General features: G+C 35.1%; 1 protein-coding gene across 1 annotated transcript in view; it reads left to right on the top strand.

Moving 5' to 3' along the window:
• LOC113049479 (uncharacterized threonine-rich GPI-anchored glycoprotein PJ4664.02-like) overlaps positions 1–13,912 on the top strand; it is a 212,785-nt gene that overhangs the window by 27,768 nt on the left and 171,105 nt on the right. Inside the window, exons 23-44 of the mRNA XM_026211909.1 lie at positions 1,626–1,661; positions 1,799–1,849; positions 2,161–2,211; positions 4,681–4,731; positions 4,850–4,900; positions 5,039–5,089; positions 5,232–5,303; positions 5,405–5,455; positions 5,588–5,638; positions 5,782–5,841; positions 5,951–6,007; positions 6,137–6,187; positions 6,317–6,364; positions 6,490–6,540; positions 6,673–6,723; positions 6,866–6,925; positions 7,034–7,090; positions 7,220–7,267; positions 7,394–7,444; positions 7,545–7,595; positions 7,725–7,772; positions 7,899–7,949. Coding sequence (XP_026067694.1) covers positions 1,626–1,661; positions 1,799–1,849; positions 2,161–2,211; positions 4,681–4,731; positions 4,850–4,900; positions 5,039–5,089; positions 5,232–5,303; positions 5,405–5,455; positions 5,588–5,638; positions 5,782–5,841; positions 5,951–6,007; positions 6,137–6,187; positions 6,317–6,364; positions 6,490–6,540; positions 6,673–6,723; positions 6,866–6,925; positions 7,034–7,090; positions 7,220–7,267; positions 7,394–7,444; positions 7,545–7,595; positions 7,725–7,772; positions 7,899–7,949 — 1,149 coding nt within the window. The remainder of the gene's footprint in view (positions 1–1,625; positions 1,662–1,798; positions 1,850–2,160; positions 2,212–4,680; positions 4,732–4,849; positions 4,901–5,038; positions 5,090–5,231; positions 5,304–5,404; positions 5,456–5,587; positions 5,639–5,781; positions 5,842–5,950; positions 6,008–6,136; positions 6,188–6,316; positions 6,365–6,489; positions 6,541–6,672; positions 6,724–6,865; positions 6,926–7,033; positions 7,091–7,219; positions 7,268–7,393; positions 7,445–7,544; positions 7,596–7,724; positions 7,773–7,898; positions 7,950–13,912) is intronic.

Genomic DNA, 13,912 nt, shown 5'->3' with positions numbered 1-13,912 from the left:
GAATAGTGATTGTGTGACCTATGAGGGAACATCCAGTGATACCTTTGGTAGTAATATCAAATGAAAGCCTACACAGCAAAATCCCCAGTGTTAATTTAACACTCTTGAGTGTGGACTCATATAAACACTAAAGCAGTGTTAAAAGTAACACTGAAGCAGAGTTGAAGTTAATGAGATAATTAAGAAGTTAATTGAGTTATGATTGACCATTATTGAAGACACCTGATGTTAACAAGCAGAATCACCAAACGAGAAAATCACAATTTGTGTATCACCATTATAGTGGTCAATGTTTGCTTTAGTTGGGATCTTGACCCTTCAGTTATTATCTTTAGATTTGGCTGTGGTGACTGAATTATATCATACAGACAGACCACAGCAAAGGCAATCATGTGTGCCATTGATTGTGATTTGATCTATTTGTTATAGAGTGACCTGAATGCCTGAGTTTAAGTTTCTTTACTGCATACATAAATTAAGTGAAAAAGAAAAGTAAGCAACCCAGAATTTCTGACATAGTATGACATGTTTTTAATAGTTAGTTCTACGTAAAAAAGTAATCTTTTGTTTGGACACACAGACATCAGGAATCAGCGTGAGCATCACAACAACGGTGACCATCAAAAAAGCATGTTGTAGCCAATAAAAACTCATCCATGGCTCCCATCATGCATTGCGGCATGAATAAATTATGAGCTGAACTGTCTTTTTAACTTTTTAATCTAACTATATTTCATTTTTGCTGTTTTTATGTTCATTTTGTATCTAGTTTTGTGATGTTCGGAGTTGGTCTGTTTATCTGAATATGCTGTTTGTCACCATTGTTGAGATTCATACGCTGATTCTTGTTATCTGTGTGTGCCTAAAATTCGAATTCTTTAATAAAAAAATAAAATAAAAAAAACAGATTCACTTGAAAGAGATACCTACAAAATGTATAGAAAATACATATATTTTCATTGTGGAATCAAAGCTGTGACAATCAATAATGGAAGTTTTACTTTGAGAAAACACTGTAAATGAGTTCAGTGAATCATGTCAAACAATGATTACATTAAAACATAATCATCAACACGCGATGATTTTTGCTCTTGGTTTGACAAACAAACTTTAAAAGCAAAAAGTTACAAGCCAAGATCCCAGCTAAAGCAAACACTGAACACTATAATGGTGACACACAAATTGTGATTTTCTCATTTGGTGATTCTGCTTGTTAACATCAGGTGTCTTCAATAATGGTCAATCATAACTCAATTAACTTCTTAATTATCTCATTAACTTCAACTCTGCTTCAGTGTTACTTTTAACACTGCTTCAGTGTTTATATGAGTCCACACTCAGAGTGTTAAATTAACACTGGGGAGTGTTAAATTAACACTTGGGATTTTGCTGTGTATAGCGATGTCATCAGGATACACATACACCGGTAGGCAGTGGCCCACCTTACCGTGACCACAATGTGGTCGCCCAGAATTTATAGTTTACCCACTTGTTTTTTTACCACTACACCTCTGCAAATAATGTCACTACCAAAACATCTCCCATTCTTACTTCCACAAGTCAGTTTGTTACTGTGGCTTGCAAAAACTTTTATATAAATAATATTACACATTGTTTCTTGACAGTCATTTCCATAACATCTGTCAATCCATCTACGACAGGTAAGCATGTTTCTGTATGGAATGTGGCTTTCAAAATAAGCTTTTCCATAATTATTGTCTTCATGAGGAACATAATTTAGCATATGGGTCTGATTTAACATCAATTTTTTTTTTTTTTTTTTTTTTTTTTTTTACAGTCTTTTTACCACCAGTCACTTCCACAACATCTACCAGTTCTACTTCTACAGGTGACAGAGATGATTCACTGGACTGTAATATTGAAATGCAACCCTCCATTATTAGTGCCTCCTTATAGAACATAGTATTTCATCTAAATCTGAGTTGTCATCTTATTACATCTTGTAAATATTACTGGTGTTTTACCTACAGACACTTCCACAACATCTACAAGTTCTACTACTATACACTAGAGCATGTTGCTGGACTGCACTGTAATATTGGAGCATAGCTGACCATAATTATTATTGTCCTCATGAAGTGAACAGTAATTCACCATCTGATTCTGATTTATGATCTGTTTTCATTTGTTATTTTTCAGCCTCTTTACAACCAGTCACATCCACGACATCTACCAGTCCCTCAACTGCAGGTGAGCATGATGCCAAATGTAACTTCATAAGAAATCCATCATAATAATCTTCTTCATAAAGAGCTCATTATTTCATCATCATCCAGTCTGATTTAAAATATGTTTCCATCTGTTATTGTTTCAGTTTATCTGTTTGTTATCTGTTTATTTCTACTATAATGACTATATACATATATAAAAAAAACACATTATAACACAGTATATTAACACACTCACACACTGAATTAAAATCTGAATTTACTAAATTCTTTTCATTTTAAAAACAATATCTAACTGTAACACATAAAGGATAATCTTCTGAGTAAGTGTAATTTGCCTGAAAACTCATTTCATCTCCTGGTTTCAGTATAGTCCTTCAGTAAAAGTCCTGCCATATTTTTGTTCCACAAATGAACACAGCAGCTGATTTGATCAGAGGAGGAACCAAGTCATTCCTTATAAGTCACAAACTAGTCTTGAGTCAAATCCCAAGTCCTCAAAGAGTTAAAGTTAATGAGATAAGTGACTAATTAAATGATGACTGTGCATTAATGATTAACACCTGCAGTTAAGGGGCAGTCACACTGCACTTTTTCGTTCCATTGACTTCCATTCATATGCATGCGAATGGAGAAGCACCCGGCTGGGGTGGGGTTGCACGTGCAGCCCTGCCCCACACCTACTCTGATTGGTTCAATCGTTTTCATAGACTTACATGATAGGAAATGTGTACGTAGTTGGTGTAGGATGGAGAATGCTGTTTAAAAAGCTAGAAACACTGTACAGTTTTACAAAGCCTTTACTATAATGCAGTTTTTTATTGTTAACTTGACTCACTATGTCTTATTTATTGAATCAAGAGATGTTAGCTGCTGCAAGTTTACCCTCCACTGTTGAGGATCATATGATAAATGTTCATGGCTAAAATGCTGTTTGATGGTGTCTCTTTTATCTATACACCTTTTAACTGTTTCTTTGTTATTCTCAGGTAGGTAAGGAAAGTCGATCCTGGACAAAACTATATGCATTTCAGAAATACTTACAACTTGCTCATTAGAATTCCCTGTGGTCAGTTCTTGCTTACGGCTCTTAAATTTACTGTGCTTGTTCAGTATCCCTCAATGATTGATACCAGCTGATTATACCTTGATTTTGTAACTTTTCTATTGTACGTTGATATAACTTTTGTTAACTTTAATAAAACTTGTATTTTATTGTTGACAAGTAATGGTCTGCAAGAGTAGTAATTTAAGAGCCGTAAGCAAGAACTGACCACAGGGAAGTCTACTGAGCAAGATGTAAGTATTTTTGAAATGCTTATAGTTTTTTCCAGGGTTGACTTTCCTTACCTACCTGGTAAAAGATGTATAGATAAAGGAGACACCAAAAAACAATGCATAATCCAAAACTGTGTTTTTTTTTTATTCCTTAATATTGAAGCATTATGGCGGCCTTTACGTAATGGGTTTTCTCTCTTTTTTTGTGAAAGTGACATACAATTGAGTATGGTGACCCAAACTCAGAATTTATACTCTGCATTTAACCCATCCAAAGTGCACACATGGAGCAGTGAACAGACAGCAGTTTCAAATTATTTTATTTAAAAATATAATCAAGAAATTTAATTCAAGATAATACAGTTATCAAAAGCATAAACTCCCTGTTAGATCAAACTTTGCATCAGTATTGTACAAATGTTTGCTATAAAACAATAATGCAACTGCTTTGCATAGAAGAGAAGCAAATTTATAAAAATTGCTTAAAGGCTCAAGAGCTCAACTGAAGCAAATACTGACCACAATTATGGTGGCAATTTTTTTTTCTTTCAATTAATTTCATCCAAGACTAAGCTTAAAGTCAGTTGTAGTTCTTGTGTTTCTCTTTTCTTCAGTGATGTTGAATGTTAACCGCGGATGTTCATCACTAAAGCACAATCATCGTTTAATTAGTCACTTAATTATCAGATTAACTTTAACTCTTTGAGGACTTGGGATTTGACTCAAGACTCGTTTGTGACTTGGAAGGAATGACTTGGTTCCTCCTCTGATGAAATCAGCTGCTGAGTTCATGGGTGGAGAAAAAAATATGGCAGGACCTTTTCTCTTTGGGCCCTGGACTACCCAAATCTGGTAAGAACCATGAGTAACCGTGCTATGGCTCTGTCCCCGCCAAAAGAAAGAAACAGAAGAAACCGGACGTTCTTTTAGATTCAAGCAGCCAATCAGGACTGGCTCTACAAATTGTACCTTAAACTTTAAAAGAAATGGTACATATATGTACCTTTTAATGCTTGGGAACATATATGTACCTTTTTTTACACTCAAAAAGGTAAATACATGTACCTTGAGGTCCAATAATAAGCCCTATGGGGTACTTTAGTGTAGATTGTACCTTGGGGGACAGAAATGGACTCCTACTGTACCCCTATTTCTGACAGTGCAGTAATTGATGATCTGATTCTGATTTAACATCTGGTTATGTTTGTTTCAGCCTCTTTACAGCCGGTCACTTCCACAACATCTGCCAGTTCAACATTTACAGGTGAGGATGATTCTGGACTGAATGTAACCTTTTTAAAGAAACCCCTCAATTTTAATTTGAATAACACAGTAATTAAACATATAATTCTGATTTATAATTTGTTTTTATAAATTTTCAGCCTCTTTACAGCCATTCACTTCCACAAGATCTACAAATTTGACATCTACTGGTGAGGATGATTCGGGACTGCACTGTAATATTGAATTACAACTGTCCATAATTAATATTGTCTTCATGAAGAGAAAATTAATTGATAATCTGATTCTGATTTATCATTTGTTTGTATTTGTATTTGTTTCTGTTTCAGTCTCTTTACAGCCGGTCATTTTCACAACATCTACAGGTTCAACATCTACTGGTGAGGATGAGTGAAAGTAATCTTAAAAAAAAAAAAATCTTAATGTTTTTATTTTATTTATTATTTTTATTTTTTATGAATTACACTGTAATTCAGTATTTGAGTCTGATTTAACATCTGTTTTCATCTGTTATCGTTTCAGTTCCTCTACAGCCGGTCACTTCCACAACATCTACCAGTCCCTCTACAGGTGAAGATGATGCAGGACTACACTGTAATATTGAAGTGCAACTGTCCATATTTAATATTGTCTATATGAAGAGCATAGTAATTAAGCATCTGATTCTAATTTAACATATGTTTGCTTTTTTTCAGTCTCTTTACAGCCATTCACTTCCACAACATCTTCTATTTCAACATCTACTGGTGAGGATGATTCTAGACTGAATGTAATATTTTGAAATATGTTCATTATTATTTCTATTATTATTATATGAATAACAGTAATTCAGCATTTGATTCTAATTTAACATCTGTTTTCATCTGTTATCGTTTAAGTTCCTCTACAGCCAGTCACTTCCACAACATATACCAGTTCTACTTCTACAGGTGACAGAGATGATGCACCGGACTGTAATATTGAAATGCAACCCTCCATTATTAGTGCCTCCTTAATAGAACATAGTATTTCATCTAAATCTGAATTGTCATCTTATTACATCTTGTAAATATTACTGGTCTTTTACCTACAGACACTTCCACAACATCTACAAGTTCTACTACTACACTGGAGCATGTTGCTGGACTGCACTGTAATTATTGGAGCATAGCTGACCATAATTATTATTGTCCTCATGAAGATAACAGTAATTCAACATTTGGTTCTGATTTATGATCTGTTTTCATTTGTTATTTTTTCAGCCTCTTTTCAACCAGTCACAGAACCTTCCACAACATCTACCAGTCCCACTACTACAGGTGCAGATGATAATGGACAGGACTGTAATACTTAAGCACAAACGTTAATAATGATTAATGTCTTCTTGAAAACCACAGTAATGCACCATCTGTTTCTGATTTAGCATGACTCCTCTGTTTTTGTTCCAGTCTCTTTACAGCCGGTCCCTTCCACAACATCTACCAGTCCCACTCCTACAGGTGCATATGATAATGGACAGGACTTTAATACTGAAGCACAAATGTTTAGAATTATTAATGTCTGCTTGAAGAGCAGAGTAATGCACCATCTGTTTCTGATTAAGCATGACTCATGTGTTTTTGTTTCAGTCTCTTTACAGCCGGTCACTTCCACAACATCTACCAGTCCCACTACAGGTGAAGATGATGCTGGATTGCACTGTAATATTGAAGTGCAACTGTCCATTTTTAATATTGTCTTTATGAAGAGCATAGTAATTAAGCATCTGATTCTAATTTAACATATGTTTGCTTTTTTTCAGTCTCTTTACAGCCACTCACTTCCACAACATATTCTATTTCAACATCTACTGGTGAGGATGATTCTAGACTGAATGTAATATTTTGAAATATGTTCATTATTATTTCTATTATTATTATATGAATAACAGTAATTCAGCATTTGATTCTGATCTAACATCTGTTTTCATCTGTTATCGTTTAAGTTCCTATACAGCCAGTCACTTCCACAACATCTACCAGTTCTACTTCTACAGGTGACAGAGATGATGCACTGGACTGTAATATTGAAATGCAACCCTCCATTATTAATGCCTCCTTATAGAACATAGAATTTCATCTAAATCTGAGTTGTCATCTTATTCCATCTTGTAAATATTACTGGTCTTTTACCTACAGACACTTCCACAACATCTACAAGTTCTACTACTACACTAGAGCATGTTGCTGGACTGCACTGTAATATTGGAGCATAGCTGACCATAATTATTATTGTCCTCATGAAGAGAACAGTAATTCAACATCTGGTTCTGATTTATGATCTGTTTTCATTTGTTATTTTTTCAGCCTCTTTTCAACCAGTCACAGAACCTTCCACAACATCTACCAGTCCCACTACTACAGGTGCAGATGATAATGAACAGGGCTGTAATACTGAAGCACAAATGTTTAGAATTATTAATGTCTCCATGAAGAGCACAGTAATGCACCATCTGTTTCTGATTTAGCATGACTCCTCTGTTTTTGTTTCAGTCTCTTTACAGCCGGTCACTTCCACAACATCTACCAGTCCCACTACAGGTGAAGATGATGCTGGATTGCACTGTAATATTGAAGTGCAACTGTCCATATTTAATATTGTCTATATGAAGAGCATAGTAATTAAGCATCTGATTCTAATTTAACATATGTTTGCTTTTTTTTCAGTCTCTTTACAGCAGGTCACTTCCACAACATCTTCTATTTCAACATCTACTGGTGAGGATAATTCTTATTATTTCTATTATTATTATATGAATAACAGTAATTCAGCATTTGATTCTGTTCTAACATCTGTTTTCATCGGTTATCGTTTAAGTTCCTATACAGCCAGTCACTTCCACAACATCTACCAGTTCCACTACTACAGGTGCATGTGATAATGGACAGGACTGTAATACTGAAGCACAAATGTTTAGAATTATTAATGTCTTCATGAAGAGCAGAGTAATGCACCATCTGTTTCTGATTTAGCATGACTCCTCTGTTTTTGTTTCAGTCTCTTTACAGCCGGTCACTTCCACAACATCTACCAGTCCCACTACAGGTGAAGATGATGCTGGATTGCACTGTAATATCGAAGTGCAACTGTCCATATTTAATATTGTCTTTATGAAGAGCATAGTAATTAAGCATCAGATTCTAATTTAACATATGTTTGCTTTTTTTTCAGTCTCTTTACAGCCACTCACTTCCACAACATCTTCTATTTCAACATCTACTGGTGAGGATGATTCTAGACTGAATGTAATCTTTTGAAATACACAGCAAAATCCCCAGTGTTAATTTAACACTCTGAGTGTGGACTCATATAAACACTGAGGCAGTGTTAAAAGTAACACTGAAGCAGAGTTGAAGTTAATGAGATAATTAAGAAGTTAATTGAGTTATGATTGACCATTATTGAAGACACCTGATGTTAACAAGCAGAATCACCAAACGAGAAAATCACAATTTGTGTATCACCATTATAGTGGTCAATGTTTGCTTTAGTTGCAGGTGAGCATGATGCTAGACTAAACATGACTCATAATAATCTTCTTTCATGAAGAATGTCTCAGGTTGCGCACACTGTAACAGTGAAATGAATCAAATTAAACTAGTTAATTGCACTCAAATAATAACGAAAGTTCATTGGACTTAATTTAAATAAGTTCTGTTAACTCAAAAAATTGTTGTAGTGAGGTGAACTTAAAATGATTGTGTTTTCTAGTTCCCATCATGCTTTGCTTCAGAAAACAAGGAAAATAAATTTAGAAATTAAGTGTTATTTTGTGTATTTCCCACATTATAGGAGTTGAAAAATAGATACAATTATGAGTGAATTACTCCCTAGTTGTAAGTTCAGAAATATAATTATTTAAGATAACTCTGAGATAATTTAAGGCAACTGGAATTAAATCTTTTAAGTTTATGTAAACTTAAAACATTTAAAAACATCACTTAAATGTTTTTTGTGTAATCTGTTACAAAATATTTTTTGAGTTCTGTGAATTTATCAGGGTTTACAGTGCATGGGAAGATGGGAAGATGAAGCCTCATGAAGCTTTAAGATTTCCAGCCAAGTGGTTCACAAAACTTAATTTGCTCACAATACCACCTGGTGGCCAACGAGTGTGAAACAAGCAGATATATTACAGACAGAGGTGTAAAGTCCAGGGGTCAGAAAGTAAAAGTCCTGCCATATTTTGGTTCCACCCATGAACTCAGCAGCTGATTTCACCAGAGGAACCAAGTCATTCCATTCAAGTCACAAACTAGTCTCAAGTCAAATCCCAAGTCATCAAATAGTTAAAGTCAATGAGATAATTAAGAGACTAATTAAATGATGATTGGGATGAATACCTGCCATTATTGCCATTATTGTGTGTTACAGAGGATCAGATGCTGATGTTTTATTGGTTAAAATGATGCCACCATCATGGAGATCAGTGTTTGCTTCAGTTGGGCTATTGACCCTTGGCTTCTCTGGATTAGATATTTCTCTGTAAAAGTACATGTGCTGTTATAAAGCAGTGCAGTAAACTGTTACTAGCTGGTTTAAAATAGTGAAGTGAACCCACCTTGTTGAATTGCCATATGCAAATTAACGATCGGTTTAATAGATATAGTGAATTAATTTGATATGTAATGAATATACATTTTTGAAACCTTGTCCTTATAAGACGCACAGACATCATGACCCAGCATATGAATCTGAACAATGGTGACAACCAACAAAACGCTTCAAGCTGAAGTGCATGCTGGGTAACACCATAGTAAAAACTCCCATCATGCACTGTAGCATGAATAATTATTGTAACCACTGTTGAGGATCATATGATAAGTGCTCATGTCTAAAATCCTGAGCCTGTACAATTTTTCCCCAATATTTAAGCATTACAATAATATTAGTTTAATAGGACTTTTGTTGTAGTTCAGTAAGAGCTGAACATCATGTAACAAACTAAAGAGAGACTCCCTCATGAAGTTCACTTAAATGTTTTACATGATAAAAGGACAATTTAATTTGCTATTTAAAGCTTTTAGTTCAACAATGTACTACTATTTAATATGTAATACAACCGCAAGCGTTTAAAAGCAAATTACTTTGAACTACTTAAAGGGTCAAGAGCGTAACTAAAGAAAACACTGATCTCCATTATGGTGGTATCATTTTAAACAATAATTCATCCGATCCTCTGTAATTCTCAATAACAACAGTTGTTTATCACTACTGCACTATCAACATTTAATTAGTCACTTAATTATTTCACTAACTTTAACTCTTTTAGGACTTGATTTGATTTGAGACTCGTTGTGACTTGGAAGGAATGACTAGGTTTCTCTGATGAAATCAGCTGCTGAGTTCATGAGTGGAACCAAAATATGGCAGGACTTTTACTTTCTGACCCCTGGACTTTACACCTCTGTCTGTAATATATCTACTTGTTTTACACTTGTTGGCCACCATGTGGTATTGTGAGCAAATTAAGTTTCCAGAAATTAACCCTTTTGTGAACCACTTGGCAGAAACACTTAATGCTTCCTTAGGCTTTATCTTGTCATCACTAGCTATATCCTGAGATGTCCTAAGAGTCTTATAAAGGCTCCTAGCTAGCCCGAATAGCCAGGTAAGTTTTTCCTGCAAAGCTTCCAAGACCAAAAAGATTGGGTTATCTGGGATGTTCAAAGGCTTATGTTTCCAAACCCCCAAAACAGAGTTAATGAAGACACCTTATGTTAACAAACAGAATCACTCAAGGATAATCATCTACATTTTGGTTACCATTACCATGGTCAGTGTTTGCTTTAGTTGGGCTCCTGACCCTTAAACGTGTGTTTGTTTTTTTGCTGTGTATTTGATACAGCAGCTAGACAAGCCAATAAAGAATAAGGTCAGGGGGAATTGTTTGTTTTGACATAATTTGATCTGGATTTCTGAGTTGGTTGTGACTTATCAACAACAGGCGTCCTGAAGTTGACGTCATGTGCATGCATATATTTTTTTTCAGGGTGTTTCATGATTGCCAACTACTGGCCTGGCATGTATAACATAGTATACTTCAGCCTAGTGCAGCAATTTTTTTTCAATGAAATCAATATTTTTGTGTAAATTTTACTTAATTTGTTATTTTATTTTACTCATTTTGAATGGTTGCTTTTAAGCATCTAATTTGATAATTTCTAATTAATATTAATGTGTTAAAATTAATTAATAATATTGGATGTAAAATTTGAAACAATTTTATTGAGTAAATAAAGTGAATATTTTTTTACAGTGAAGGGCTCAAAGAAACCACTCCTTTAAACCTTAAGCAGGGGAACAATCACTGAGCTAGCACATAGCTATCCTCAGATAACTAGGCTCTAGGAAAGGGGAACGGCTAGCAAATAGCTATCCACAGATATCTATGGATCCAGGAGAGGGCTCACTGCAACTTGCCAGTTAAAACAGAGATAGCATCAGAAAGCTGTATTAGGTAAGCCCGTCCTGCCATAATAATAGCTGGAATATAACCATCTGAGGGTAATAAGAAAGTCCCCAATCAGTGTCAGTCCCACAGTAGACTAGAGAAGCACTGTGTTATTGACAAGGAGATCACAAGATGGAGATCCGGACCATTGGTAAACGATTTGTTAAGCGCGAACACCTAAACATCATTAGTCCAAAATGACACCCTGATGAAAACAGTGCCAATAAAACTCAGGGCTGATCCCACAAGATCATGGCTGAAATGACACTGTGATTATACCAACCCAAATGTTGTCTACTGCATCTGACAACCCATTGAGAGAGACTGTGCGGATCCTTCAGATCAAAGCAATAACCAAAAGCTGGGGTCAACTGTGCCATGGTAACTCATAAAAAGAACAGATGAATCCCACGAATAGACACTTGTTACTCATCTTTTGAGGAGAGGGATAAGCGCAAACTGAGTTTTTACATTGGAAACACTCACAAGGAGCACATTCAGAGCCCACGAGCACCAAATGCACAAGCCCTTGACCAAGACACAGGATGCATATAGTGTGTCTTCAAGTGTCCTCGGGCACGGAGGTAAACACTTTTTACAATGCTCACCTGCCTTGGTCTATCACATGCACTTCAAACAGAACCGGAACCAGAATAATTTTCCTGAAGACAAAAGTTGATGACCTATTCAGCAGGTGCCCTTTTATGCTTCTGGGCATCTATCTATGATGTCACAGGCCTCATGGACAAATAAGATTGCTGTTGTTTCACATGTGCTTTAGACACCGGTCATGCAGGCAATATTCCCCATTGTGTCCACTAAAGGACGCAATGTGGAGTTTCCTAAAAGGGAAACTCACTAGTTTATCCTTTGCATCTCATTTAACATATGTTTCCATCTGTTATTGGGTCAGTTCCTCTACAGCCGATCACTTCCACAGCATCTACAATTTCTACTACTACAGGTGAGGATGATGAAGCATCGCTATCCCTAGTTATTTATGTTTTCATGAAGAACACAGTAATTCAACATCTGATTCTGATTCAACATGATTCAATTTGTTTTTGTTTTAGTTTCTTTACAGCCAGTCACATCTACACTTTCAACATCTACAGGTGAGGACAGAGTTCTACAGGACTGTAATATTCAAACACAACCCTCCATAATTATTATTATCTTCATGAATCTGAATTGTCACCTTACTACATCTTTTAAATATCACTAGTCATTTCTACAGATCACCTACAGTCATTTACTTCTACAGGTAAGTGGGCTGGATGTGGCCTTTCTAAAGAAACCCATCATAATGGTCTTATTCATGAGGAACACTTAACTTCATCATCTGAGTTCAATTTAATATCTGTTTCCACCTGTTACTGTTCCAGTTCCTCTACAATCAGTCACTTCTACAACATCTTCAATTAAAGGTGAGGATGATGCCTGACATTATTTCATCCTTTTCTGTTTTCATAACAATTTCTTGTTAAAAACTAAATTAAACTAATGAGCCTTAAATTGAGTGTGCTGCTTCAGCTGTGGATCTTACATCATCATCCTGGAACTAAAGTTTGATTTAGTTCACTTTGTGGACTAGCTCAACTGGTTACTTCCTGAGAACTGACTCAAAATAAGGATTAATTCAATAATCAGACATCACTATTTAATGCCCTGCCCTTGTTATTCTCCTTACATTCTTGTGCATTGTCGACCGCCCTGTTAATAGACATTTTCACCACTTACCCAGCCAAACAGAATTGTTTTACAAGAACGTTCTCCAAATATTCCATGTTGGTTCTAGGAACATTCAAATTGTCCAGTTTTCTTGACGTTAGATAACTGTGTTTTAAAGGTATGATGTTCCTCAAACCTTCTTTCAACTTAATTTTGATTTAAAATTCAACATTCTTGTAACCTTCCAAGAACATACAAATGCACCGTTTCCTTAATGTTAGTGTGTTATTTAAAGGTTAGTATGATGTTCCTGAAACATTCAAACATTCAAACACTTGCTGTGAACAAGAATTGAAAGAGAAACAAGAACACAAACTACAACTTTCTTCAGCCACAGCCTTAGATGAACTGAAGATAAAAGACTCTCAAGATCTGATTAAACAACTCCACAAACAGCATTACAAGCTTCACTCACAGTATTACTAATTTGATTTACTTTATTTCTGTCACATGTCTACAAAAGTTCATATTGAGATTTAACAGAGGTTTAGATGTTGACCTGTTATTGAAAATGTTTTGTTTGAAATCACCATCATGGAGATTAGTGTTAGATTTAGTTGGGCTCTTAACCCTTGACTTTTGTTGAACTGCTTTTTTTTTTGCAGCAATTACAGATGTTTTCAGTAAACAAAACTAGATCAGTTATATTGACTGTTGTTTGAGTTGTTTAATCAGATCTTGAGAGATATGAAGTTCCTATCTTCAGTTCATTTAAGATTGTGGCTGAAGAATGTTATAGTTTGTGTTCTTATTTCTCTTTCAATCAGTGCTTGTTCACAGCAGGTGTTTGAATCATTAAATGTTTCAGGAACATCATACTAACCATTAAATAACATGCATCCAAAATCAAGTTGACAGAATGTTTGAGGAACATCATACCTTTTAAAAATGTTACTCTAACGTCAAGAAAACTGGACATTTTTAATGTTCCTAGAACCAACACAGAATATTTGGAGAACATTCTTGTAACAAAATTACATTAGATGGGTATCCTGTGTTT

This window comes from Carassius auratus, chromosome 1 (genome assembly GCF_003368295.1).
Source record: "Carassius auratus strain Wakin chromosome 1, ASM336829v1, whole genome shotgun sequence".
NCBI classification, from domain to species: Eukaryota; Metazoa; Chordata; class Actinopteri; order Cypriniformes; family Cyprinidae; genus Carassius; species Carassius auratus.
This window is presented reverse-complemented; position numbering and strand designations above follow the sequence as displayed.